Source organism: Nilaparvata lugens, chromosome 5 (genome assembly GCF_014356525.2).
Source record: "Nilaparvata lugens isolate BPH chromosome 5, ASM1435652v1, whole genome shotgun sequence".
Taxonomy (NCBI): domain Eukaryota; kingdom Metazoa; phylum Arthropoda; class Insecta; order Hemiptera; family Delphacidae; genus Nilaparvata; species Nilaparvata lugens.
The window spans coordinates 4162760-4190555 of record NC_052508.1 but is presented as its reverse complement, the minus strand read 5'-3'; the positions used below and the strand labels follow the sequence as shown (position 1 = coordinate 4190555).

The window sequence follows — 27796 nt, the reverse complement described above, 5'->3', positions numbered from 1 at the left end:
GCTGAATATTCGAGTAGCCTCTCTAGTCTCTTGTTGCTCTGTGCTCTCGTTTAAAATTGTTGAATTTTCAATTTTCAAATCGATTTCTACTTTTCTAGTTGTTACTTGACAAGTTGTTGTGAATTATCGTAATAATTAATATTAATATTTTTCATCTTCTAGGTAATTTATGTAAGTATTTAAACATAAATTGCATGATTTCTTCTTTCTAAGCATTCAATAATTAAAAGTTGATCAAATTAGGCTAGTTTAATTGATAGGTAACCGAAATATCAAGCTTAGGCTATAGAACTATAAGTTTAATCCAAATCGTATTTCTATTACTGTATTCTACTAGTTATTACAAATTTTCCAAATTTATTGTTTCAATTTACGTGCTATTTTGTAACTTGAATCATGTTTTCTGAATTTACGAACTTTCAGTTTTGATAGGAATTAGCAAAGTATAACCTCACTCTTTCTGCTTTGTTATTGGATTTTTATTCTCACTTCTCTTATTATTATTTCCATCAAAACTAACCAAGCTTAGGTAATTGAAGAAGTTTGTTCTTTTGTGTATCTTAAATCCTTACGGTAGTTATTTTGCCAAGTGCTTTATCTGTTTTGTTAATATTGAAAAACAAAACCTTTAGTCCAGTCAATATAGACATGAACAAAGGGGTGTACTTGCAATAGTTCATAGTTATGATTTTTAAATATATTGTTTGGATGGATAAGTCCAGAACAATTTTTTTCATGCAAAATGTCCTTGTGCTAGCTACAGAGTAGCCAAAATGTGAACCTAAAATACAAGATTTTTGGGCCACTCTCGATCAAGCACAAGGAAATTTTACATGAGAAAATTGGTTCTTAACTTCTTTTTGAGTATCCAAACAATATATAAAACTAGGCGGCAGGCTCGCTTCGCTCGCCTTATCCGTCTAGCCAGGAGACTTTCAGGCTTGCTTCAATCACCAGTTTCCTTTAAATTATGTAGTGCCGAGTTGCAAAAATCTTTTTTATCAGAATCAATAAATAATTATTTATTTTTCAATTAGAGAGTTGGTTGGGATATTATGAATTATTGTATTTCAGTTAAATAGTTCTTTGACATTTGACGCTTTTTCATGATCTTTATACAGCTTTGTTTCACATGATGTGGTTAATTAGACTTAATGAGTGGATGTATTATTATTTTTCTAAATTGATTCTTTTTAAACAAACTATTAGCATGAACATGAGATTATTGGTTGTCGTTTTATAAATACAAATTTCTCCCATCGTAACCTTACAATATATTTTTGTTTAAATTGACTTACGTCCTTTGAGACGATTCTAGCTCATCATAACTATTCCACAATGAGTGTTTAAAGCTTAATAATTATTGTTTGTCTGTGCATCAGGTTATAATTTTGTAATATACTATACCTTTCAGATGATCTCTTCAAATCCAGTGTGAAAACTTTTCAAGTCAAGGAGAGCGTTTTTTATAGAATATGTCACTAAATTTGGATCCAAGAGAGGTTTTGGAACACCTCAGCGAACTAGGCTACTCTAGTATATCTCCAGACCAGTTGAAAGAATTCATTTCAGGTAAGAATGGTGCAATAACTGAAAATATAAATATATCTCAGCAGGCCCGGTTGCACAAACGTCTTTTGAATAAATTTCAATAGTAGTTCTGTGAACAGTAGACCTCAAGCAGTTTTTCATCCACAAGTATCTAATGTCACCTGTTCTAGTTGATTCAGTTGAATCACAATTCACAGTTGAATCATAATTTACTCACTTAAAAACTTTTATTTGTTTTCTCCAAGATCAAAAACTCACTTATGTTAATAAACTCAGTTCACGTTTGAATTTGTATCCCATATGATAATTTATTTATCCAGTTCCGTGATAATGTTTTCATCCGATAAAAATATTTCTCAACTAGGCTATTTTAAAATTAATTTTCTTCAATCAAGAATACTATAATTTCTTTAGCATTATTTAGTTCATTTAATCATTTTTTATTTTATTTTCAATCACCTATTAAAATATGTTTTTCAAATGTGAGAATATTGATATTGATGGGCGCGCATCATAAAAAATATTGAAACCCTACCTAATAGAAATAGACACGGCCAGACATCAATGAATAATCCACTTGTCAGCTGATTGATTATGAATAATTCTATAGTCTGACTAGCCGTCAGGCTCGCTTCGCTCGCCATATCCGTCTGGCCAGGGGGCTCCGCCCCCTGGACCCCCGACTGGATCGTCCAAGAATGAGATCAGCAGGCTCGCTCCGCTCGCCTGCATTTTTCGTTTGAGCATTTTTATCATATGTTAGGACGATCCAGTCGGGGGTCCAGACTAAACGTCTGGCTAAACGGATATGGCGAGCGAAGCGAGCCTGACGGCTAGTAATATAATATCCCCAGGATTGAAGTAGCAGTGCCCAATCAATTTTTTCGCGATAAATGCATTTAAATCTTCAACTTGGTGCCAACCTAACAAAGTCAACTCAACTTAATGCCAACCTGACAAAATTATTAATTTAGTTGCCAGTTAACAACTGTTTCGAAGAGGTACTCTATCTAGATTATAGTTCTATAGTAACATATGATATGGAAATTTCAATTATAATAATTAAGAGATTGGGAGAAGAAGAATATACATGCTAAAAGATGAACTTTAAACCCTTAAAAACAACCCTTAGAGTTGAAATATTGCCAAAAGATTTCTTAGTGCGCCTCTAAAGGGGCCAACTGAACATACCTACCAAATTTGAACGTTTTTGGTCCGGTAGATTTTTAGTTATGCGAGTGAGTGAGTGAGTGAGTGCCATTTCGCTTTTATATATATAGATTATCCTGATTATCTTCAAATTAGATGATAATATCGGGTCGAGCTTCGCTCGTTATTTGTTTATTTGTTGATAAACAGAACACAATTCTTTAAAATAATTTGGTAAGGACTAACAGGTACAACCCAAAACTGTTTCTTTCCTGATTTTTGATTTATAAACGATATTCCAAAAAGTAGGATCTAATAGGAGTATGTTCCATACACTTGAATTCAGGTCTAATTTTCAGTCCAAACATTTGAAATATGAATAACAAAATTGACTAACAAAATAACACTCACTAATCACTTAATAACAAATTGAATAACAAAATAACACTTACTAATCACTTAAAACTGTAAAATAAAGAATAACTTTGAAAATTATGATATACTCTTATCCAGAATGATATACCATGTCATGTCAACAAAATCAGATCATTTTGATCGAATCGATTAAAATTTCTAGATTGATATTTCTCGTGAATAAGCTGATAAGCTGATTGATTACAAATAGATGAACAGCTGAACATAATTCTGTCTATCTTCCACACAGGCACTCACATCTTTTATCGACAGACGACGCAATTATCATGTTTTTCAAGGATGAATAATAATTATCCTTTTAATGTCCTTCAGCGAGTTTTCCCAGGGATGAGACCTAGTGCAATCGAATTTTTATATTATAAACCTACTATGTTCCAAATTTCGTGAAAATCGTTAAAAGCCGTTTTCAAGATCCGTTGGCCATACATAACCAGATATCCAGATAACCATATAATCATATACAGAAATTGTTCGCTTATAATAGGATTTCGAAATACTCGTAAATTAAATACAAAATAAAATAAAGTGTAAAGTTTCTGCTATTTTGAATTATTTAGGAATGTTCCATTTTGTCAAGGGAAAACGTTTCGAATTATAGAAATGAGCTTTTGATTGGTTGAATTCTCTCACTCAATGATTGTCTGCCGCCTTGACTATGTAATCGCTACTTTCTTATTCGTTTACTTGTGATTGGTTGAGTTTTTACTTTGGCCGTTGCGATGTCATAACGACTGAATTGCTGCTCTTTTATTGGTTGGCTTGTGATTGGTCGAAAATAACTAAATCACAATTTTTTTTTTTCAAATCCCATTGCAATCTAGCCTAAAAAGACTAATGAGCAATTTTTTCCTAATATAATAATGGGTTAAATATCAATAAGGTAGGTAGTTCTCACCAGGACTACTACTTCTAGCAACTAACTTGAAATTAACATTAGATAATAATAGTAATATATATAAATAAAGTATCATGTATTATAATATACACATTTACACTATCAACACTGCTCTGCTTTTGACATTTTCACTCCACAACACCACACAACTCGAAGGGTTTGGTCCGCTTTAATCTGCGCAGCATATGTGTGTTGTCAAGTAGCTGAGTGACTTCTTCATTTTCATGCCGTTGGATCCTGTCTGCATGCTTGCGTGCGAAGCGCCCAATCTCTGTTGCAACAAACTCCACCTCCAGGTCTCTGTGAATGTCGGCGTTTCTGCTGAATCTTGGAGCATCGACGATGTTCCTCAAAACTTTGTTCTGGAATCGTTGGATTACATCGACGTTGCTCTTACTGGCACAGCCCCAGAGTTGGATTCCATACATCCATATTGGTTTCAGGATTTGCTTGTAGAGGATCTTGTAAGTTGAAAGAGCAGAATTTCGGCCTATCAACCAGTATATTTTTTATATCTGATACCTAGTTCTTCTCTCTTCTTCTTCTTCACATGTGCTTTCCAACGCAACCTTTCATCCAGAGTCATGCCTAGGGGAATTTTCTCACATTTTCTGTTTGTGAAGTTGACTTGGACAGACTTGGTCTCATTCACTTTGATTTTCCACAGTTTAGCCCAACTGGAGATTTCATCATCAGCATCTTGAAGTTTCCTCATAGATTCTTGACTGTTGTCGCCCAGAGTTAGTACAGCTGTGTCATCAGCAAATGTTGCCCCTGTATCATTTTCCAATTCAGGTAGATCGCTAGTAAACAGTAGATATAGAATTGGCCCAAGAACACTACCTTGAGGTACTCCTGCTCCAATTTCTTTTAGCTCTGAATAGGCGTCTTTCTGTTTGACACTGAAATATCTTCCCACTAAATATGACTCCAATATTTCAGTTTATTCAATTGGAAGCATAGTTCTTAATTTTGCCAATAGGCCTCTATGCCACACCTTATCAAATGCTTAGGCAACATCCAGGAATACTGCACTACAAATTTTCTTCTCTTCAAGAGCCATCTCAATTAAATTGGTGATTCTGTGGACTTGCTCTATGGTGGTGTGTTTCTCTCTAAATCCAAATTGATGTTTTGGTATCAACTTCTTACTCTCTATAATTGGCTATAATCTTTTCAAGAGCAGTTTTTCAAATAGTTTTGAGATTACAGGTAAGAGAGAGATTGGCCTGTAAGATGTAACTTCATGTGGTGCTTTTCCAGGCTTTAAAATCATCATGACTTCTGCAACTTTCAAGTAATCTGGGACATATCTCAGCCTAAAATATGTATTTATGAGGAATGTAAGCTTCAAGAGAGCCTTCCTTGGAAGCTGTTTCAATACATCTCCAGTTATGAGATCAAACCCTGGTGCCTTCCTGGTTTTGATGCTACTCTTGATCATATTTTCCACTTCAATTACAGTGACTGGTGTGATCCTCGCTGATTCTTGAACAGTATGTGGCAGATGTTCATCATCATCATTGATAGTTGTCATCAGCCGCCTTAATCGCTACTCTCTTATTCGTTGACTTGTGATTGGTTGAATTTTCACTTTGGCCGTTGCGATGCCATAACGACTGAATTGCTGCTCTTTTATTGGTTGGCTTGTGATTGGTCGAATAACTAAATCACAAATCTCTCTCTTATTTTGTTGTTGAATCTCTTACTCAGCATCTATTGACTGTCAAGATAGTAACAATCTTAAAAATACAGGTTATATTATATCAGAATATCTTCGCCCCCTGATAAAGGCCTTTAAAGGATGATTTCTTTTTCGCTAGCATCGTCTTCTTAGATTTTCATTTCTTCTGACGTTATATTTCATCTCGAACTCTGAATCACACAGTTTTCTGTCCTTATCCTATACTATTAAAATTTATTACGAATGAAGAATTTATAGTAACATTCATAGCTCATACAGAAATGTAAAAGCATTTAATCACTTTTAAAATTTATCAGACTTTTGTGCAACTGGCCCTGGGACATTTTTAAAATTCTACTTACATCTTAGTAGGCTACAGTAATTTATTGCATACCCTTTCCGCCTAATATTTTTCCATCTATTCATTTACAAAAATACGACATTGGTTGATGATTCTTCCAGGGAATAACAACATATAATTTCTATCTAAATACCTTTTGACCATTTTAGTATTTTTGTGGATACTTCAACACATTCATGAAATACAAAACAGTTTTTAATCGACTGTGTTTCGTGTCAACAGATTTGAAAAAATTGATCAAATATGATGTGCGCGTTTTGGAGAAACAGATGGAAGAAGAGAGAAAACTGCAGACCCTACAAGTACCTCACTCTCACCGAAGCTGCTCTCCAAGCACCACGACTAGCTACGGTGAAGGCAATGTGAGGACGTCTCGTAGTAGAAAGACCGATAAAGGTACTTGCAAAGTTTTCAATCAAATCCTACCACTTGACTGTGTGTACCGGTATCTAGTTTCTTGAGACAACTTGATGTTATTCTTAGGCTTTCTCGTATTGTTGTTCTTGTCAGTGACAGGAACTTGATCTATATCTATCATAAGTACCTGTAATACATAAAATAGGCTGTCATGTACTGTTCACAGCAGTCGATTAGATATTGCAAAATACAGAAACCAACTTTAGCATCTTTGACTCATTTCAAAGATTCAAGTCCTTGAAAATCCAAGAAAAAACTTTATGATGCAGATTGGATTCAGAAACCAAACTTCTCTTCAACAAATTCCTTTTATAAATAATGATGATTGGAAAATGTCATGAGAAGAGATCTATAGACTTGATGAATCATTCAAAATGAATGTTACAATCATGATATATTGCACCATACTTAGGAAGAAGAGATTAATTATTGAGTTCATAAATGGTTTTATACATTTATAATTTTTTTACATTGAATAATAAACAAATCTCATGGATGATTCGAAACGTGCTAACAGACTTATCTCAAAACTGCCACTTTCCCATGATTTTTTTATAAATAGTTCCAAAACATATTTTATCATCACTGAAATAAATTTAAGTTTAATTTTTAGTCCGAAAATTTGCAAATACTCGGAATGAGTGCATGTATTTCACTCGGAATATAGCCTCTTTCCACTCCCAATAATAAAACAATCCATTATTACTTATCAATATTATCATTAACTTTAGCTTATCTATTATATCATATTATTATCATACTGTACCACAGTACCTCATTGTAATATTTTACATACATTTTAGAATGTTCTAGATAACTCTGATACTACTTGAGTAATTCTAGCTATGCATTGATGCACATCAATTGATTGAATAGGTACTGTTATCACATGTCAATATGTTTTTTTTTTCAAATATTCTTATTTTTTTCTGCGCATGCTCTGAAACACATATTAATTTACAGAGTTTTAATTAATTTTATGCAGCAATGGGTTTTGCTGTTAACCAAGCATTTTCTCCAATATATAAGATTGTTGAATGTGAAATGAAAGTGTACAGATATATCACTATCACTGTTAACGATATCACTACTTTGATCCATCACTGTCGAAAAGTCAATGATTACTTGATGACTTTATCTCTTCAAGATTAATTGCCAATATTTGTATTTGTGAATGTCAATATTGAATCGTTAATCACAAAATGTGAATGTTGTTTTAGGAAGTGCATGTATAGATTCACAACCACAAAGCTATGTCACTAGTACTTCTCAGCAAATGGACTCGGTAGATTTACCTAGCAAAGAAAAAGTAGTTGATAAATTTGATAGGAGATGTGTCACCTCAGCAGGAGGCTCTAAAGAGAATGTAGCTCCTTCAAATCGGCCTGGATGTAAGTATTTGACATTTTTTTTCGATTTCTCATTATTTTTGCAGGATTTCATCACAAGATTTATCTATTAATTTATAAGATCTTTATACTTCAAACATTTCTCATTTCATCTCAATTCGCATATTTCATTGTACTTGAGGTGATATTCATAAATCAATAAGCTTCGTTAAGAAGTTTATGGATCTCACAAAAATGGGATGATGACAAAAAATGTCTTCATTTTGAAAGGCATCTTAAACGAAAGTCTGATTTGCAAAGAGTATTCTTGTATTAATTATGGAAATGCTCCAAGACTCATTCGATCTTGTAGAAAACATAATGCTAAGCTCATTCTGAAGCTATGGAAATTTACTCTATTATTTTATTTTCTCCTCAATCAATAACTACTTGACAATTCTACAATTACTACTTGTTACCACCGTATTACAGTTCAATGAACTGCGGACCTTGAAATGTTTTTGAACTGGATAGGCTGTATCAACCGAGCAACCAAGAAATTTTTTTGAGCTCGAAATTGAAGTGTTTTATTATATTTTGTGAATTTGAAGATTGTTTCATGCTTTTACGAAAGTTTTATTAATCTATCTAAATTGAAAATTCTTTGTTTTATTCTGTTTATAGTTTTAGATTGATTATTTGGTGTAGAAATTGAAATGGACATAACCGACATAATATTTGGACGATTTAAGACAAACTTAGGAAATAGAAGAAGTTTTGGGCAATAGTCTGTTTTTTTCTTTTCCGACTATTGTATTGTTTGCCCCATTCAATAAATAAATAAAAATGTATCGTTCATTCTTCTTGTATTACTGTAATTTGCCTTAGGAGAGATAAATTATTGCTTTGTATTAAATCGACTAAGATGTTACAATTCCAATTTTCAGTTATAAGACCGTGGAAACTGTGCCCAGGATCGCAGAAGCCGGGAGCGGCGGTGAACAGGTGTGACCCGGTGGCTCTGTACCACCATTACCAGCAGTACTGGCGACAGAACCGGGTGCCTGGCGAGTCTGCGCACTCCAATCTGCGCTGGAATGTGCGCGAGAGAATGCTCGGACAGTCCTCCTCCAACCCCACACATCGGGTAAGTCAACTCAAATCTACAATCTAAACATTAAATCTACACGATACCCAGAGGTGTTGTAGAATTTCTCTAAATTAATATTTCAGTCTTATCCATTCAAGGTGGAATGAAGATGAGCATTCAAGGTGAACAAGTCTTGTCATTCTACAATCATGTTAAACTGAACATTTCTCAGTTAAATGTGTAAAACTGACAAAATCTTGATAAATTTATATTTTTAAATTGCTAACCTACCTTCTAAAACTGTAATAATTCAATATTTTAAAAATATTTCAATTGTAATTCATGTTAAATGGAATTGCAATACCTTGTTTCGTAATAAATACGTTTAAGCATAGAGGAAAATAGCATATTATGAAGATATCCCATGATATAGGTATTTTATGATCTTGCCCTCTTGTCTTTCTTGTCTTCTATTTTTTCCAAATTTCAAGCCGATTACTGTCTACTACTGTTGATTATTACTGTTTTGGCCGGGTGGAAGTGTAAGAACGACACAGTATGAGACTACCAGCGTCACAAAGCTTTATGAAAGCATTCAGCTTGAGTTAACAGTGAAATTTGGAACACAAAAGCTTCATGAAAAAGAACTACTAGGACTATCAGCTTGAGTTAACAGTGAAATTTGGAACACAAACGCCCTATACCATTGGATATCTTCTTATGCTATTTTTCTCTATGGTATAAGTAAATAGAAATGGTATTATTTTTCTCCTCTGTACAGAACCTCACTTGTAAACACGGATTTAGATGCAGATGTTCCAATGAGGTACAAGAAACACCGAAAAACGAGAAAAGTGAAAAGTACTGCACTAGATTTTTTGAAGTTCCCTTTGATGAGAATATCAATGTTGTTGCTGACATTTCTTACAATAATGGATGATCCCATCTATAAATTATCAGAAAATCATTGTGAATAAGAGTTTGAACTTTATGATAAAAAATTGTTTTAAAACAAGTGCAAAAGTTTGAGTAAAAGAAATAAATTGTTGGTGGAATCATGACTGTCTTGAATATTTTATTCAATAGAAAGTTGAAAGTAGAGAGTTACATTCTTTTCTAATTTATGATTGAAATAATAATATTTCAAATTCAAAATGCTTGCATTTTTAGGAAAAAGACAGAGGCCTAGTTGGCTCACTATCTAAATGTAATAAGGTTTTTTAAGCGCATCCTAATCGGCCCAAAAACCATTCTGGGACAGTCAGGTGGTATCCTTATGTATAGCAGCGGGGAACCAGTGGGACAGCTCTTGAGACCAACAGCTGTCTTTGGTGGACCAGTGGGACAGTGGTTGCCAGCCCAGCTATGGCCGGGCTGGCAACCAAAGTCATACACCAGCCGGACACTAAAATCTGGTGTTCCAGATGGTTTTCCTTTTGTGAATGTCAAAAAGTGGAGTGGCGAAGGTAGAGGGGGTAACGGAGAAGGTAGCTGTGACTGTTTTAAAAAGTGAAGCATTTATTGAAATGTGTGAAAACATATTGGAGCGGCGAAGGTAGGGTAGAAGGTAGAGGAAAGCTGATACATTTAGGGCCGGTTTCCGAGCTCGGGATTTAGCTAAGTTCTAGACTTTAAACAGCTGGAGTCAGAAAATTGACTTTCCGAAACGGGGCGCAGCTTTTATGATAATCTTTATTTTCTCATTTCTATAATTGGAAACGTTTTTCCTTGACGAAATGAAACATTTCTAAATAACCCAAGATAGCTGGAACTTTACACTATCTTCTCTTTATTTTATTTTGTGTTCAATTTTCTAGTTTTTCGAAATTTAATTTCAAATTAAAAATCGTAAGTCATTTTACTGCGACTACGCCCCGTTTCGGAAAGCCAATTTTCTGACTCCAGCTGTTTAAAGTCTAGAACTTAGCTAAAATTCCGAGCTCGGAAACCGGCCCTTAGATGCATGGATTATTTAAACATCATAATTCTCTGCTACACTTCGCCGCTCCACTATGTTTTCACCCAAACCAACACAATAAGAACTTTTTCGCACGCTCTCATACTAGGTGTCCCACCCTTGTACCCAGAAGTGCCTAATATCAATTTTGTTCTTGTACTTTATACAAAATCTCATTAACACTCGTTCAAGTATATGAATTTCTCAATTGGCTTCTGATTGTTTATAAATTTCGCTCTACACTCATACGCAATAGAATAGAGGCGGATTCTCAAGTACCAGTGTACGTATTGTTACTTACTTGCCCAATTCTCTTGGCAATAAATTAAAAATAATTGGAATGAAATGAAATGAAAAAATTCTTTATTAGGAAAATAATTGGAATGATTTTGGTTATAATTTATTCGTGATAGATATTTTTTGATAGGCTCATTACTTGCTCCGAATAGCTCAATTAATTATCAACAATATAATGATAAGCCTGACTCATGGCATAAGGTGGTGGCAGAAGAATTAGTAGGTAGGAAAATTTTGGCAGTATAAAAATCAAATCAATTTATTAATTAGATTAATATTGTTCAACTCACATATACAGGTGTCCCACCAAGGTTGTAACAGCCGTTGACCATAGATTCTACTCTACATTTCTGACAAAAAATGTTCAGTAAACGTTTTTCCTATCGAGCTTAGTTTTCGAGATATATCGATTTTTCTATATTTTCAGAATATGCCTACTTACGGTCATTAAATACTTAATAACTCGAAAACTACTAGTCAAATTTTAATTTCGAGGGTATTGATGGAAGGAGAAAAACATTTCAAAAAAGATTAATGTAATTTTTATTGTTGATAGATATTTTGTAGTTTTTTATTAGGGCTTAAACTTTAAAAAGGCCATTCTTCAAATTCAAAGTCAAATTTCAAACATTTTTACTCAATTTTTCTCCGGGTTTCAATATTTAAAAAACTTCTCCATTTCCTAAGCTTTCGAATGAGTATAAATTTGAAAAGGTAAGTTCCATGATAAAGTGTTCAAAACTGCTAATATCTGAGATGAACACCTTCAAAATGAGGAAATTCACAAACAGTATGCATCAAGTGATGATCCTAAGGGTGTAATCACCTGATTTCTCTTTGACAATATTCTCAAGTTTCAATCAACATTTTAACATTCTACAATGATATGACTTTTTCCACAACTTGCATTATTTTCTGTACCATAAATCCTGAATAAAATAACAATAAGTGTATGTGTAAGCCTATTTTCAGTATGGTTTTCAGTGTGCTTTCCAGTTAATTGGCAAGATATGTATCAACTTTGGTTAGTAGAGAAGTGTTTGCGTTCATTAACATGAAATTTACATTGATTGAGTACTTGAACATGTTATTGGTGTATGGAGAGTGTGGATGCAATTCAAGAGAGGCAGAGAGAGTATACAGGATACGTTTCCCTGACCGAAAACACCCATCTCATAACACGTCGTTTTTAAGATTGACAGATGTCAAGATGGTAAGGGCTATAATCAGTTTTAAGGTTCGAGTGGCCCGTCTTAATTCCTGAAGCTTTCGAGAATCTTATTCTAAAGTATTTCGAGGAGAATCCACGATCCGGCGGGCAGCTGGGATGTTGGATGTTTCAAGAATGATAGTTGAAAGAATATTGAAGAAGAATAACTTTCGACCATTTCATGATACCCCAGTTCAAGAGTTGAATGAACCTGATACTGTTTCAAGGATGCAGTTTTGCGGTTGGATCTTAGCACAAGATTGTGTTTCAAACATTTAATGGACAGAACACTGATAAAAGTACGTTCACAAGAACTGGTGCTATAAATTTCCACAATACACATACATGGAACTTCCATTTTCCCTGCAAGAATAAATGGTGAAGCTTTTATGGACTTTCTGGTCAATGAGCTTCACGAATTGATGGAAGACGTGTCTCTCAATTTGAGGCAGAATATGTGGCTCCAGTTGGATGGCTGCCTCCCTCATTATCCTAGAAACGTCCGTGGGTGGCTTGATAAAAATTATGCTGGGCGGTGGATTGGCCGAGGTGGACCCGTAAGTTGGCCACCACGCTCACCTGACCTTACTCCAATAGACTTATACTTTTGGGGGTTGTGAAAAGTAGAGTTTACAGAGAACCTGTAGAGACCAGGGAGGAACTGATTCTCAGAATTCGATTGCCGTTTAAAGTAATGAAGATATGGCCCAACGAAGTAAGACGGGCAACTCGAAGCTTAATGAACGGCAGCAGAAGTTGCATAAACGGAAATGGAGGCTATTTTGAACTCCTGCAAGCAGAGAGCATGATATGTAACTTAATTACCATCTGAATGGTTGCCATCAGTTTTTTTAATTCTGTCATTCATATACTTTGAATAAATTTTGTTGGATCTTGTAAAAGTGTAAGATTAATATTTTATAAAGGATTTAAGCTATATGCTACAGGAAATATAATGCAATAATCAGGTGATTTCACCCTTAGGATCATCACTTGATGCATGCTGTTTGTGAATTTCCTCATTTTGAAGGTGTTCATTCCAGATATTAGCAGTTTTGAACACTTTATCGTGGAACTTACCTTTTCGAATTTATACTCATTCGGAAGCTCATAAAATGGAGAAGTTTTTGAAATATTGAAACCACTATAATTACCTGGAGAAAAATCGAGAAAAAACTGTTTGAAATTTGACTTTGAATTTGAAGAATAACATTTTTTAAAGTTTAAGCTCTAATAAAAAACTACAAAATATCTAACAACAAATAAATTACATCAATCTTGTTTGAAATGTTTTTCTCCTTCCATCAATACCCTCGAAATTAAAATTTGACTAGTAGTTTTCGAGTTATTAAGTATTTAATGACCGTAAGTAGGCATATTCTGAAAATATAGAAAAATCTATATATCTCGAAACTAAGCTCGATAGGAAAAACGTTTACTGAACATCTTTTGTCAGAAATGTAGAGTAGAATCTATGGTCAACGTCTGTTACAACCTTGGTGGGACACTCTGTTTAAATTCCCTCACATGAGCCCGCATATACAATGATCTGGTTGCGGCGTATGTTCTCTTTCTTTCATATCAGGATACGATACGCGATGAGAGATCTTACTCACTTGATACTTGAATTCTTCGTCCTTGACCGGGAGAACCGGATAGACTGTGTCAGGGAGTTCAGGGGGTCACCCATCAAACTCTGGGATGGCGGCTGTTCGTGTTCGAGTATAAGGGCTCATCCACTAGTTCTGCCAATGAGTATAATGACCGGATTCGCCATTTCGCCGAATTCGCGAATGGCCTATTTCGGCACACACTTATTTTGGCACGACCCGACACATGACACCATCCGCTATGATAATCTTTTTTCTTCAGAATAGAATAGAATAGAATAGAATAGAATAGAATAAGTTTTAATGTAACCGCTTCTGAGGTCTTCAGAAGCATTACCTCCGTCACAATGTACAGCAAATATCACACATACAATACAACAATAACACAATACAACAATTGGAAATATACTATTCTAAAAGAACTACAATATCATGATATATTAATATCATGTCCAAACAAAGAAAGATATTAAAAAATATATATATATTCAAATATAAGATATTCTGATATTCTGAAATATAATGCAGTCACACAAATAAAAACGAACAAACAGAAATGAAAAGTAGCAGTAGTTGATACAGTATTTACTTAATGTAGGTACCTCAACATAATATTAATAATTTTACAAAGTCCTAGCCAGTTCATAGAACTCCTGGAAAGTGTAAATGGGGTTACTGATTAGGAATATCTTCAGCCTCTGCTTGAAAACTAGATTTGGCAAACCTCTAAATTGTTCAGAGAGCATATTAAAAAGCTTCACACCAATGAATAGAAATGTTTTTTGCGTGCTAGAATACTCGTAGCGGCTGGTGATCAAATTATTCCTGCCTCTAGTCTGATGCTCATGGGATACTCCCTGCTCAACAAAACCATTCAAATTCTCCCTCACATAGGTCAGACACTGAAGAACAAAAATAGAGGGAAATGTCAGTATTTCTAATTCTTTGAAGCTCTCTTTGCATTGAGCACGTTTTGGCAGACCACAAATAAGTCTGATTGCCTTTCTTTGAATACGAAATAGTTTTGAGCTATATGCCTTTGACCCCCACAGTACAGCACCATAAGACAGGTGTGACTGAATGTGAGCAAAGTAAACTACCTTTAGAACATCAACACTGACACAAGTCCTTAACTTTCTTAATATAAATATTCCTCTATTAAGCTTTCCAGCGGTTTTATCAATGTGCCTGGACCAACTCAAACAGTTGTCCAGAGTGAATCCCAGAAATTTGGCTTCCTTTTCCGCATCTACCACCAGCAGTCTCCTATTATAAGTGAATCTCAAATCTTGAACCTTGTTGGAGTTCACACACAGCAAGTTTGAGTTGCACCACCTCTCAATTGACTGAGTCACATCTTGTGCAGCAGCATTCAGGGAAGCCTCTGTTGGCGTGCTCAGAAACACACAAAGATCATCAGCAAAAAGATAACTCTTAGCTGGAGGGTCAACTATAGTTGGGAGGTCATTAATGTAGATTAGGAATAGTATTGGACCTAATATTGACCCCTGAGGAACCCCATGAGAGACAGGCAAGTACTGAGATTCTGATCCATTGAATGCAACTTTCTGAAAACGATTGCTGAGATATGATTCAATCATCCTTATGGATCTGGACTGAAACCCATAGAATAAGAGTTTATCTAGTAGGAGTTTGTGAGAAACCGTGTCAAAAGCTTTCGACAAATCAAATAACTTAGCCTGAGTGAAGCACTTATTCTCTAAGGAGTCCAAGCAATCCTTATAGAGATCCTCAGCAGCTCTAATTGTGTTTCTCCCCACTCTGTACCCAAACTGAGAGTTACTAAAAAGACCATTAATCTCAAAATAGTTTACTATTTGCATATTCAAAACACTTTCAAGAACTTTGGACACAGTGGTGGTTATATTTATCGGCCTGAAGTTATTTAAGTCGGATTTGCAACCTTTTTTATGGACAGGTAAGACTTTACTCAATTTTAAAGTCTGTGGAAAAACACCATCAATAATTGAACTATTCACTAAATTTATCAAAGGATCTATAATATAATCACAACCCATTTTCAGCATTTTTGGACTTATATCATATACATCTGTGCTATTGCTGGCTTTCATTTTCCCAAGAACACGAATAACATCATCTTTTTCAATCAATTCAAATTCAAACTTAGAAGAGGGTTTACAGTAACCAGAATTTAAAAAATCAATTGGACTACTTGTTGAATTCCTACTTTCAACCTCAGCAACAACTTTACTAATATTTTTTATGAAGAATTCATTGAACTGGTCTGAACTTAATGGACTATTGTTTTTCACCAACAATGATTTACTAGACTGTTTTTTAATTACATCCCAGATTGCCTTGCTTTTGTTCTTTGATTCAGAAATTATCTTGTCATTCTTATTTCTTCTGATAGTTGTTCCAAATTTCTTCCAAATTTTCAAGTTGTGACGTCACATCCGTTTATTTGCCAATCAGGGAAGGGGATAGGATAGGTGAATGGAATTCAATTATTATATTTCAATTCGTATTAATTTTACTATTCAATAATTTAGGAAATATTATTGAATGTTTCTAGAGTGAATATTTATGTTTGTGGAACTTTTCCATAAATGAAGAGACTTGATATTTTGTCACGAAAGCATGCCCTGTAAAATAATAATTTTTATTGAATGTAAACATCTTTTTTCGTCCGGTTTAATTTGTTAGCTATGGAAGGGTTGCTGTCTGTTATGAGCAATTAGAAGATAGCAGACTCAGAGGTTGACGAATACTTTCAAAATTCTATCTACTAATATTGCTGGTGTTTTTATTGAAAAATATGCTGTGACTGTATCCAGTACAGTGAAAATGTTACCTTGAGCTCTAATGGGACTATTCTCAACTCACTGGGCTGGGCTTAGTGGCAATTGTCCGTTAATCTCATGGGAATAATATCTTCATTACCGGGCACGTACACACACTATTACTGATATAGTATACCGATATCAGTATTACATCAGAGATATCAGTATACTGATATAGGGAACCGCCTTGATGCTTTCATTCATCATTACCTTAGACCTTAGGTGTAACTTGAACTATATTTATGTTCTAAATTGATCATACAACTTCACACTTCTTTCTGCCTCAGAATTCAAACTCAGCATTAACTGTAACATTTTATTTTTGCTTTCAGCCGAATTCTCGAGCATCATCCCTGGACACAATGAGCAAAAGACGATTACAAATGCGATAAGAGCCAAGTTGGATTAGCATCATCTGAACCTTGAATTACTATCAGCCTGAGATCCGCCTTCTTCAGCTGTGAGACTTCCGAATGAATGTGTTCAGCCATTAACTTGATTTCACCAAAGTCAACAATGCCAATCTTATAATGTTTGTCTGTTCTGCTCCAGAATACTGATCAAGAATGTTTTGAACAGAACAATGTCACTATGAGAAAGGAGTAGTTTTTCGTAAGCAATAGAATGAACAATAATTCTCCGAGTGAATAGAACGGTTGCGACATATTCCTTTTGAAATCAAGAACACACTTCTTCGTTTTACAACTCGTTATAGAATAATTTTATCACTCTACCAAATATTCCATTTTAGGATGGGAGTAGTATTCTTGTTTATATTGACGCATTGATGCGTAATTTATTATTTATTTATTTATCCTCACAAGCACAAGCCATGACAATGATTGTGAAAGAATCAATAGGCTCAACACTATACTTTAATAATTAACTCAAATATAAATATTGTTCAAATTGTTAAAATTTATAAACAGCCTCGCCATTTCTCAAAAAGCTCACAATTTAATTTTCAAATTGCAAATTGGAAAGAAGTATCAATGTTATTCAAATAAAATAGCGTCTGTCCATAAGAGAGGTTGCAAGCAATTGACGTAACTTTTAAAGAAATGAAAAAACAAATTTGAAATTGTCAAGCACTTTGTCATTGTCAAATTTGTGTTTTCATTATGGAAAAGTACCACTACATCACTCACAACACAACTGTAAGGTTTTAAAAAAATATCTGCTTATCAACAGTTACATTATTTCTCTAACTTGGAAGATTAATATGGTTAAAATTTATCAAGCTGTTCCAAACAAGCTGCTATGTTAACTTAGGAGCTCGTAACTTATTGTACACTAATGAAATTTTATGAATTATCCCATTCTAGCATTCACCTTCTTTTCATATTAAGTTATGCTCTCTATTTTGTTGGAAACTCAAAACCTCGTCAAAACTTGAGTCTTCAGGTAATTGAAATGTAGGGATTCTGATGAATTTCATTGATTTGGAAATTTTTATGTAGATTTCTTAAATTTATCAGGAAATTAATTTTCTTTTATTAAAAATGACATTACTTGTTATCTATGTTACTAAATACCGTATTCTTTAGTTGACCAATGTTATTATAATGTGGTAATAAAGCTGTGTGTTATGAAAATGTAAAAGGATGTTATTCATTTTCAATATATTGTTTCTGATATGGATCCATGATATTCCACTCCTACTAAACATTTATGAAATCAAGTATGGTATCTACTATGATACTTAACATCTTGTAGGTAGGACGGTAGTACTTTGCATACAGTAACCCAACGGACCACAATGGATCATTAAACTTCAAGCTCTCCAAGACTGTAATTCAGTGTGGGCAACAAATACCACAGTTTGCATGTTGGGTACACATGAATAAGAATTTGAACCCATATAGTGAAGAGTCATCAGACTTATGCACAGAACAGGTTTAAACAGGTATGGGCCACGCAAGTCCTTCAAGGTCCCAAGTATACGAACTGAATTTAGCCTAAAATTAGTCTGATGCATTCTGTCGTCTATTTTGGAATAAACTACACGAGCAAAATAGACGCTCCCCATAAGAGAGCATGTATTCTGATGACGCGCGAAAATGAATTAAGCCTATCATACGCTCGTATAGTTTGGTCCTTAATATAAATGGGTGACATTCATTAATTCTGTATTTAATTTCATCCTAATCAACTTACTGTTGGTCAACGTTTTTGTTCCTTGTGATTATTTTTAAAAAATGATCAAAACATTTTGAGTAATACCAACATGTCATCTAAAATCAAAAACCTACCCTTTGACCTTTTAATATAAATGGGTGACATTCATTAATTTTGTATTTAATTTCATCCTAATTTATTTATTTATTTATTTCAATTTCAATACACATCTCATTAGATACAAAATTCATATATATATTTAATCCCTCTAGCTTTAAGCTATTTGAGGAATATTAAAAAAAAATACTAAAAACATTTACTATGTTGCAATAACTTACATAATAAACAAATGTAAATATATAATATTAAATGAACGTTATTAACAAAGCAAATTAGAAATTCATAAATAATTACTTAGGCCTATAATAGAATGCAAAACCTTACCATATAACTATTAAATGATCGCTAGTCTGAGAAACTATTGTGAGCTTGCATTCTTACTGTAAATCAACCATATGTCATATGTCAATCATCAATTATTGCAATGAATAGTTATTTGTGCATCTAGGGACTAAAGTGCAACTTTTTCTCCCTGAGGGAAACTGTTGTCGCCCGATGGCGTAGCCGAGGGCGACAATTTCCCTGAGGGAGAATAAGTACTTTAGTCCCGTGATGCACACAACATTTTTCCTCCACCTACACCAATACCTATAACAATGAATAATTTTACTACATCTTCACGCTTTCACACTATTTCAGCTCTATTTCGATTGTTAGGTTATGTTCAACCGTTGGTGGATATGAAAAAGTACACACCTCTAACGTCATTAGAGGTGTGTACTTTTTCATATCCACCAACGGTTGAACATAACCTAACAATCGAAATAGAGCTACTTATTTCCTAGAGCTAAAATATTCCAAAGATCGAAATAGAGCTCTTTTACTTTTCCTCTACCGACCACGACAGTGTTGCCACATTCCTCATTCTTCAATCGCGGCGTTGTCGGACTTCTTCCCATGTTAATCTTATGGGTTTATTTTTACTCCCTTGGGAGTAAAAGTGATCACTTTTCCCGCTGGGAATTATTTTTAGTCCCATGGGAGGAAAAGTAGTACTTTAGTATTCGATTCCAGGGTGTAAAATGAGACTTTTGATAGTAGGTGGAGGAAATAGTATATTTCGCACCTAGGGCCGAAAATATGACTTTTCCGGAAAAACATTTTTGCCCATGGTGAGAACGTTATTTTTCGCCACACAGAAAAATAAACAATATATATATTAGAATAATTGTCTATTATAAGCACTTCCGAAAGCAAAAGTGGAAGGTCATAGCTCTAGAAAATCTGAGGTAATCTGAATATCAGGAAATTGTCCAAGTATTTTTATTTTTTATTCTGATTTGTCTAAATAACCTAAAAGATTATGTTCAATTATGTAAGAGGTTGAATTTATACTTTTTATTCTTCCAAATGACAATAAGATGATATTATTATAAATTTTTTGATTCTTGAATAATAAACACAAATAATGAAAAGTTTTTTGATCAGCTGTTTTAGCACACTTGAATTTGGCCAATCTGGATGTCAACAATGCTTGTTGTCGTCGACTTCGGGAGTTTAGGTTAGAAGTTCTATCCTACTCTGAAAATCGAATTTGAATAGTTTATAATACGGTATATATCTTATCTGTTTTTCATTCATCCAAATAAAATGATAGTATCTTATTGCAGAATACTTATTCAATTCTAGAAGCATAAACTGATTCCATTTTGTAAACACGTTCACATCAAATCAGAATTAGCTGACTTCAAGGTTATTTTACAGCCCTAGGGCCGTAAAACTTTTACCGGCCTGGTCAGAAAACAATCATTTTCGGCCTCCATATGACGCACGAAAACCAGCTCATTACATCCAAGTGGGGCGAAAAAATAATTTCAATTTTGTCCGAACTTTACCCCTTCTTTGTAAATTTCGCAATTCCAGAGGCAATGAATTCAGCAGATATGGTAACCAACCATTATTATGGTAATATTATGGTATTTTTATGGTAATCAACTTACTGTTGGTCAACGTTTTTGTTCCTTGTGATTATTTTTAAAAAAATATCAAAACATTTCGAGTAAAATCAACATGTCATCTAAAATCAAAAACCTACCCTTTTACCTTTGAAGCCAAAACTAAACAGAACATTTTATGTCCAGTTACAAAGGAAAGGACGAAGTTTTTTTCTGTATCTATGTTGTCATGTTCATCTAACCTTATAGGAAGGATAAACTGAAATCCAGAAGAACTGAGACCCTCCTTCATAAATCTATAGTGTAGGTCTGTGGTGTAGGTGAGTCGACAATCTGATATCGAGCACAATTGAATGAAAGTGGTGATGTTGAAATTTTATTTTTATCCACTGATCAAACAATTGAGAAATATTCATAGAGATTTCGTGAATATTATAATTGGCAATATTTGAAAATTCTTGAGAGGATTTCAAAATAAAATAGAATTTTTCAAAGTAAAACTTCAGTGGTGTGATTCACTATCAATATTAAAAATATCGATTTTTGTTCTCGACTTCTCTTCAATTTCGTCTGTTCATCGATAGTCTTTTCTATTTCTAACCTCAATTCTCTTGACTGGTGCAGTTGCAAGCTCTTCAAAGTTCAGTTATTGATTTACTAATAAATGTAGCCTAACATAATTTAATTATTTTATCTTCCATATTTTGTTCAAGCTATGAGCGTATGATTTAAAATAATAGTAATCATGACTTTATATCATTTTGGAAATTGTTTAGCTCTAGTGTACGTTCCGTATTATCTAACGTACAAATACTCAGGATTGTAAGTTGGTTTTTATTAATTTATTTTTACTCAATGCTTAACTAAATATTAAATTATTGTTTTTAAATATGTTAAATCAAAAAAATTTTGAGCAATTTTGCTTTAATTTTGTGTCTTAGATGTATATTTCTTTCAAAACGTCTAAAGTTATTGTGTAATTTAAAAATTAACCTAAATTCTATTAATAGCGCAGCATGAAGATTTTAATTGCTGTTACATGATGTTGATGTTTAATCTTCGTTTTAAAATAACCTAACTTTTTTAAACTTTATTAAAAGTTGCAAATAGGCTACACCAATGTATTTTAATCCAATAACGCTTTTTCAATATTGAGATACTGTATAAATTAATATATATATTGTACAATATTGATACTATAATCTTCTGAAACCCTTTTTACATTTTTTATGAACACATGTTACTACTCATAAGGATACTAAGTTAAACGTAGGCTAGTAGTAGCTCCAGAAGACACCTTATGATATTGTTAATTGCTAAGTAAATTAGTACATTATGTATAATATTGTATGAAATATGGTAATATTATTTTGTAATTTGCAGATCAGAATATGGAGCATTTTGGAAGTGTGTGCAAGCAGGTGGGATCTACATATTCACGCAGTTATGTAAAATGCTTGTCCTGGCCACATTCTTCCCCACTAGTGACAATATTTCTCATGACAGTCTCGACGTTTTCGGGGTAAGCAATAAAAATTGATTGGATCAAATTATTTATTATTTTTGTAATTAGTTAGCGATGAATAATCGTTTAAATAAGAATAATAATAATAATAATTTCTCTGGATGTTTGACGACACATCAATTGTTGTATTTACTAACTAGTTACTACAGCTGAATATTTACAATCACAACATTCAGCGATAACTTATTATTGCGGCCACAGAGTCACAGATTATTTTTTAGAAGTCAGGCTGATGTAATTGACACAGTCAATCCAGATATCTGAGGGTGGAAACATGATGGAGTGGCGAAGGATTGAGAGTTTTGAATGCAATGCATTTATTTAAATGGTGACGCACATTGTGTGCCCCACCATCGAATTACAAGCATTTCATGCAGCACTCAATCTTGAAGCTACCTTCACCGCTCCACCATGTTTCCACCCTCAGAGATCTGGATTGACTGTGTCTGCCACATAGGCCTGACTTCTTCATAAAATAATCGGTGAATCTATGGCCGCAATAAGTTATCGCTGAATGTTGTAAATATTCAGGTATAGTAGCTAGTTGGTGAATGCAATTCTTCCAATTAGGATATAAATAGGAAGATGAGTGGATGATCAATCAATAATCTCTATTGACCAAAGGAAATCATTTCTATGACTGTTTGAATGAAAACAATTTCTATTTCGAATTAGTACATATATGAGAGAGATATTTATTTATTTATTTAGTATCACCACAGAATACAGCATGTTTTCTGTATGTATGTTGTATTCTGTGGTATTACACAACTTTCAGCACGTATCAGCTTACAGAAAAGTAGCACAGACTTGAGATCAAAACGGTTCCAATTGCAATTTATACAAATGTAGCTATAGTGAGGTCCACGTGATAGCTAATGGCAGTATTTGATTTACATTGGTGTTGCTATCCTTGTCTATTATTATTCAATAAAGCAGATAGCGCTATCCTTTTTTAGATCCGCTAAATTCAATAATGAATAAATAAAACGAACAAAATCTCCAAGGTCAATTATGATCAATTATTATAAAATTACTGTTAGCCTATATATTATCTAGACGAATAAAATATAATTGATTATTCTAAACAAGAATGAACAGTTAATATTATATCAGATATACTGCTATCAGCTATCGTCTATAGATGGCATTGGCAAGGAAGAGATTCGGCAACGCTGTTCTACTATCTTCCTCCACTGTCATTTTAATGAGGACCTCACTAGTTAGTGAATGCGATTTTCTTCAATAAGGAAGTAAGTAGGAAGATGAAACTGATTAAGGGAAATCATCCCTATGGATGATCAAATGAAAACTTACATTTCAAATTAGCACGTATATGAGAAAGATTTAATTACTTTAATTGACCATTTAGAATTACACAACATTAAGAAAAGTAGCACAGGTTTAAGCCCAACACGATTGCATTATACAACAGTGGAAATGTAGCTAGGCTATGTCGTTACGTGTGACTTTCACATGTGTAGGAGCTGCTGAAATCGACAGTGGACCTGGCTGACCTGGTGGGTCTGTACATAGTGCTGAATGGCATTCCGGGCAAGGGCCACGCCAAGGTGCTAACGGCGGGTGTCGGCTGGGCTGGTGCAGAGCTCATCCTCACTCGCTGTCTGCTGCTCTGGTTTGGGGCGCGTGGAGCCGAGTTCGACTGGAAGTACATCCATAAGAGCTTGGAGTCCAACATCAGTTTGGTAAGTGAACAGTGATTCTGAAACTAATTCTATCAACCTAACTCACTCTACTCCACAACCCTCATTCATAAGAGCTTGGAGTCCAGCATTAGTTTGGTATTGGGACTAATTTTAATAAACTAACCACTCCATTTAACAACCTTCATTCATAAGAGCATAAGACCCCATTACCTAACCTAATATAGCCTTTTGATAAGTTGTATTTTTCATTGAAGTACAGCTAAAAGTATTTATGCTGAAGCTGATTGAAAGAAGAGATAAAATCTGGCTTTTAGATTGAAAATAAAGTACTAAATCAGCATAAATCAGCATCAGTGGTATATGCTCAAGGCTAGATAGGCTAGCTGCGAAGCCTAACTAGTTCCAAGAAATAATTCCAAGAAATAAATATTACTATTCCACATATAGAAAGTTAAAAAAAAACAGAAGTGTCGTCAAGTTTTAATGTCCCGTGCTATCGGATGGGCACGTTAAAAAGTCGGTCCCAGCTGAAGTATTACAGTCGTAAGGCCCATTGACGGCTCAAATGATACATTCAGTCGGGGTGGAACCTTCCCGTAAGGGACTCTCCACCATCAAAAGCTATACGAATTTACTTTAATGTCAAATTTAGCGTTTGCGATGATTCCGAATACGAAAAGCCAGCTCGTTCTGAGCGATAGTCCAGCGGTCTATAACGTCAATGCTTTTCTCGAACGAGGAGTGGTGGGAAGTGATTAGATTTGGTTTTTCATTGCCGTAATTTGGAGTTCTCACAGAGCATACCCTTGTCTGAACATTGGCGATAACAGCCAACTGAAGTCGATGCGAGCTGAGTGCAGGCTTGGAATGTTATTGTTCAAATTTATATTTTGTCTGTCAATTGTTGCTCGTTTCTTTTATAAGTTTGTTTTACTTTTAGCAAAAATTTGAATTATAATGAATTCCCTATCTAAAACCCTAGTTATCAGACTTGTCATTAACTCGTAAATTGAAGTTTTTGGCTTTTGGAAGGTGATTTTTGGATTAGCGGTGGGAGGGGGTTTGATTTTCCAGGACAGCTAGCTAGCCCAATGTAAATTTTGAGGCCACGCCCCTTCTTGGTACACTTTACCACCAATTAGCCTACTAACTGTAAATCTTCTACTCATATTACCTTTGCTAATAAATGATTCAAGAAGGCAAAAAAGAAGGTAAATTTCTGTATTGAAATTTTCTAAATTTGAATTCCTGGATTCTGAATTTTGTAAAATTTGAAACCTTCGAACTTATTTCAAGTGTCTCACCGTATGGTAAGGTGGAAAGTAGAAGCTGCAGTGATTTACAATACAATCTTATTAGTATTTCGATTTTGTTTTGTATCTACTTAGAATTACTAAACTTGTTCAGTTATAATGTGGCTTATTATCAGTGTGAAGCATAAAATTTGCTTGGTCGATTCAACGATAGAGAAAAGATAGCATAAGAAGATATTCCATGGAATAGGTCGTTCATGTTATAAATTTCAAGCCGATTTTTTGTTAACTCAAGACGACTACTGTCTATTATTACTGTTTTGGCCGGGTGAGAGAGTATGAGTGGCACAGTATGAGAAACTACCAGCGTCACATCACATAGCTCACATACGAAAACGTTACATATCTTCACGAAAAAGAACTACTAGGACCATCGGATTGAATTAACAGTGAAATATATATATATATATATATATATATATATATATATATATATATATATATATATATATTATATTGAAATTATATATAGTGAAATTTGGAACCTAGACGCCCTGTACCTTCCTCTCATGCTATCTTTTCTCCATGATTCTACTGACTGGTTCTATCTTATCGACTGCAGGTGCAACACGTGACGACAGTGACCCTGGTCTGGCTGTGGTCACGTCACGACCTGAAGTCGTCAGTGAAGCCTATCGTGGCGATTATGCTGCTGCTCTCTTCCTACAAGCCGTTCCTCATGGACATTCTAGTTCAGCTGATGGCCACAGGACCATGGGTGTCGCTCTTCATGCGTTTCATCATAACTCTGTGTCTGGGAGCGACAACGTTACAAGTGTATGCCGGACTAGCCATATCTATCGGCATTGATTAGAAACAAACTTTCTCTTACAACGAGATCTTCGATTGCCTTGGAACTTTTTAATAATCTAGTTTGACCCTTGCAATAGGTTCAGGAGAACCAAAGTCTTGATACCCTCCGATTTTCTATCGCGATTGATGATGCAATCGTGATTATCAAAATAACTATTATAAATGCCAGTTATAAATATATATACTAGTTAATCAAATTTGTAAAATTGATGTCAGTTAGCAAATAATCTATAACTATTAATAGAATTTGTAATTTTTATTGAAGCCCATCTCTACCAGCTTATTCCTCATTATGCATTTTCCTATTCACATCTAACTAAAACATGTAGAACTGTAATACATGTTCACAATTAGAATTGTAATACAGTTACTACTTAGGCCTACTGTATTTGTGTACTCATGTAAGCAATTTATATCCTGATAGATGTACTTTCAATGCATTTCATGTTGTTTTATTATCGTTGGTGGATTTTGTAATTTATTATCTGTTGTAGATTAGTTTAATAAAACGTTTATGGTTCGTGTGTGCAATCAATGTCGTCTTCAATTATGAACCATTTTTATATGCATTGCATGGGAGCTAGTAACAATAAAGTTGAGGTTCTAGCTATTTGATTGTTCTTATGAATAAATGGTTTTATGAATGTAAATATGCGTTTAAATTCTATTGAAAAACCATCCAGGCAAGCAAAATCACTATTGGATAATCTTATTTACGAATTTGTAACTTCTCTGTTACAAATTGATTGTCTGCATGAATAGTTTCATACGTGATATTATGTTCAGGGTAACCGTCCACTGGAACCGTATTCAACTGATCCGTTCGGCCGTTGGATCGGACGAATCTGCCGGCCGTTAATTCGGCCGAATATGGTCGTCCATTGGAACAGTTTACGTCAGTCTAGTTGCCAATTGAATCAACTACTATCATAGCCACCAAAATTTTTCATAAACAATGATTGTATTGAGATTTTGAAAATTGAATAAACAAGTATCCACTAAATTAGTTATTCATTATGAAGCAATCTTTGTTCACAGATTCCTTTGAACATCACAACTATGATATATTTTGTCTCGCATATCCCACAATGGAACATGCTCTTGAACCAAACTTATCATCTTTTCATTGTCCATAGTTACAACTTTATAAAACAGAACAACTTCAAAAAACAAACAAGACTGTGAAACAATTTTAGGTTAGGTTGTGTAACACTTTGTTGTCTCAGCTCGACTAGTTAGTTCGGCCGGATAGAGCCGGAAAATACTATTCAATTCGGATCGAAAAATTGATCAGCCGGAGACGACCGTGCACGGCCGTATGAACCTGTTGCAATGGACGAGCATCTATTCCTTTCTTTGTTGGGGGATCGTTCGGTATTTTTCGGCCGATGCTAGATCGGACGAAAATGGTTCCAGTGGTCGGCCCACCTTAGTAATCGGCTTTTCAGTGACTGAATGCGAATAGAAATTTTGTTGAAGATCGAATCACGTGAAATAATTTAATTTGAGGAATCGCTCTTGCAAAATCTAAGAGAT

At 34.3% G+C, this 27796-nt stretch overlaps 2 protein-coding genes across 3 annotated transcripts; both read left to right on the top strand.

The window, feature by feature from the left end:
- The first annotated feature begins 14 nt into the window (after positions 1-14).
- On the top strand, positions 15-18411 carry LOC111056949. 2 transcript variants are annotated; one of them, XM_022344359.2, is made up of 6 exons: positions 15-171; positions 1415-1572; positions 6298-6471; positions 7713-7883; positions 8768-8967; positions 17142-18411. In XM_022344359.2, the coding sequence occupies exons 2-6, from the start codon at positions 1476-1478 to the stop codon at positions 17199-17201; spliced, it is 702 nt and encodes a 233-aa protein (XP_022200051.1). In that variant the 5' UTR covers positions 15-171; positions 1415-1475; the 3' UTR covers positions 17202-18411. The 2 variants fall into 2 exon arrangements, with proteins under 2 accessions (XP_022200051.1, XP_039285682.1); XM_039429748.1 differs by lacking the exon at positions 17142-18411 and adding an exon at positions 9692-9966 and having other exon boundaries at positions 25-171.
- Positions 18412-21492: 3081 nt separating this feature from the next.
- Positions 21493-26910, top strand: LOC111056948 (transmembrane protein 147). The gene is made up of 4 exons (XM_022344358.2): positions 21493-21764; positions 22326-22464; positions 23952-24173; positions 26010-26910. Exons 1-4 carry the CDS (start codon positions 21688-21690, stop codon positions 26259-26261), a joined length of 690 nt encoding a protein of 229 aa, XP_022200050.1. The 5' UTR covers positions 21493-21687; the 3' UTR covers positions 26262-26910.
- The last annotated feature ends 886 nt before the right edge of the window (positions 26911-27796 follow it).

Coding starts and splice junctions, on each gene's coding strand:
- LOC111056949 (XM_039429748.1), top strand. CDS start 1,476: ATGTCACTAAATTTGGATCCAAGAGAGGTTTTGGAACACCTCAGCGAA. Junction 6,472..7,712: donor TAGTAGAAAGACCGATAAAG/GTACTTGCAAAG, acceptor ATGTTGTTTTAG/GAAGTGCATGTATAGATTCA. Junction 8,968..9,691: donor CCTCCAACCCCACACATCGG/GTAAGTCAACTC, acceptor TCCTCTGTACAG/AACCTCACTTGTAAACACGG.
- LOC111056948 (XM_022344358.2), top strand. CDS start 21,688: ATGACTTTATATCATTTTGGAAATTGTTTAGCTCTAGTGTACGTTCCG. Junction 21,765..22,325: donor ACGTACAAATACTCAGGATT/GTAAGTTGGTTT, acceptor TGTAATTTGCAG/ATCAGAATATGGAGCATTTT. Junction 24,174..26,009: donor TGGAGTCCAACATCAGTTTG/GTAAGTGAACAG, acceptor TATCGACTGCAG/GTGCAACACGTGACGACAGT.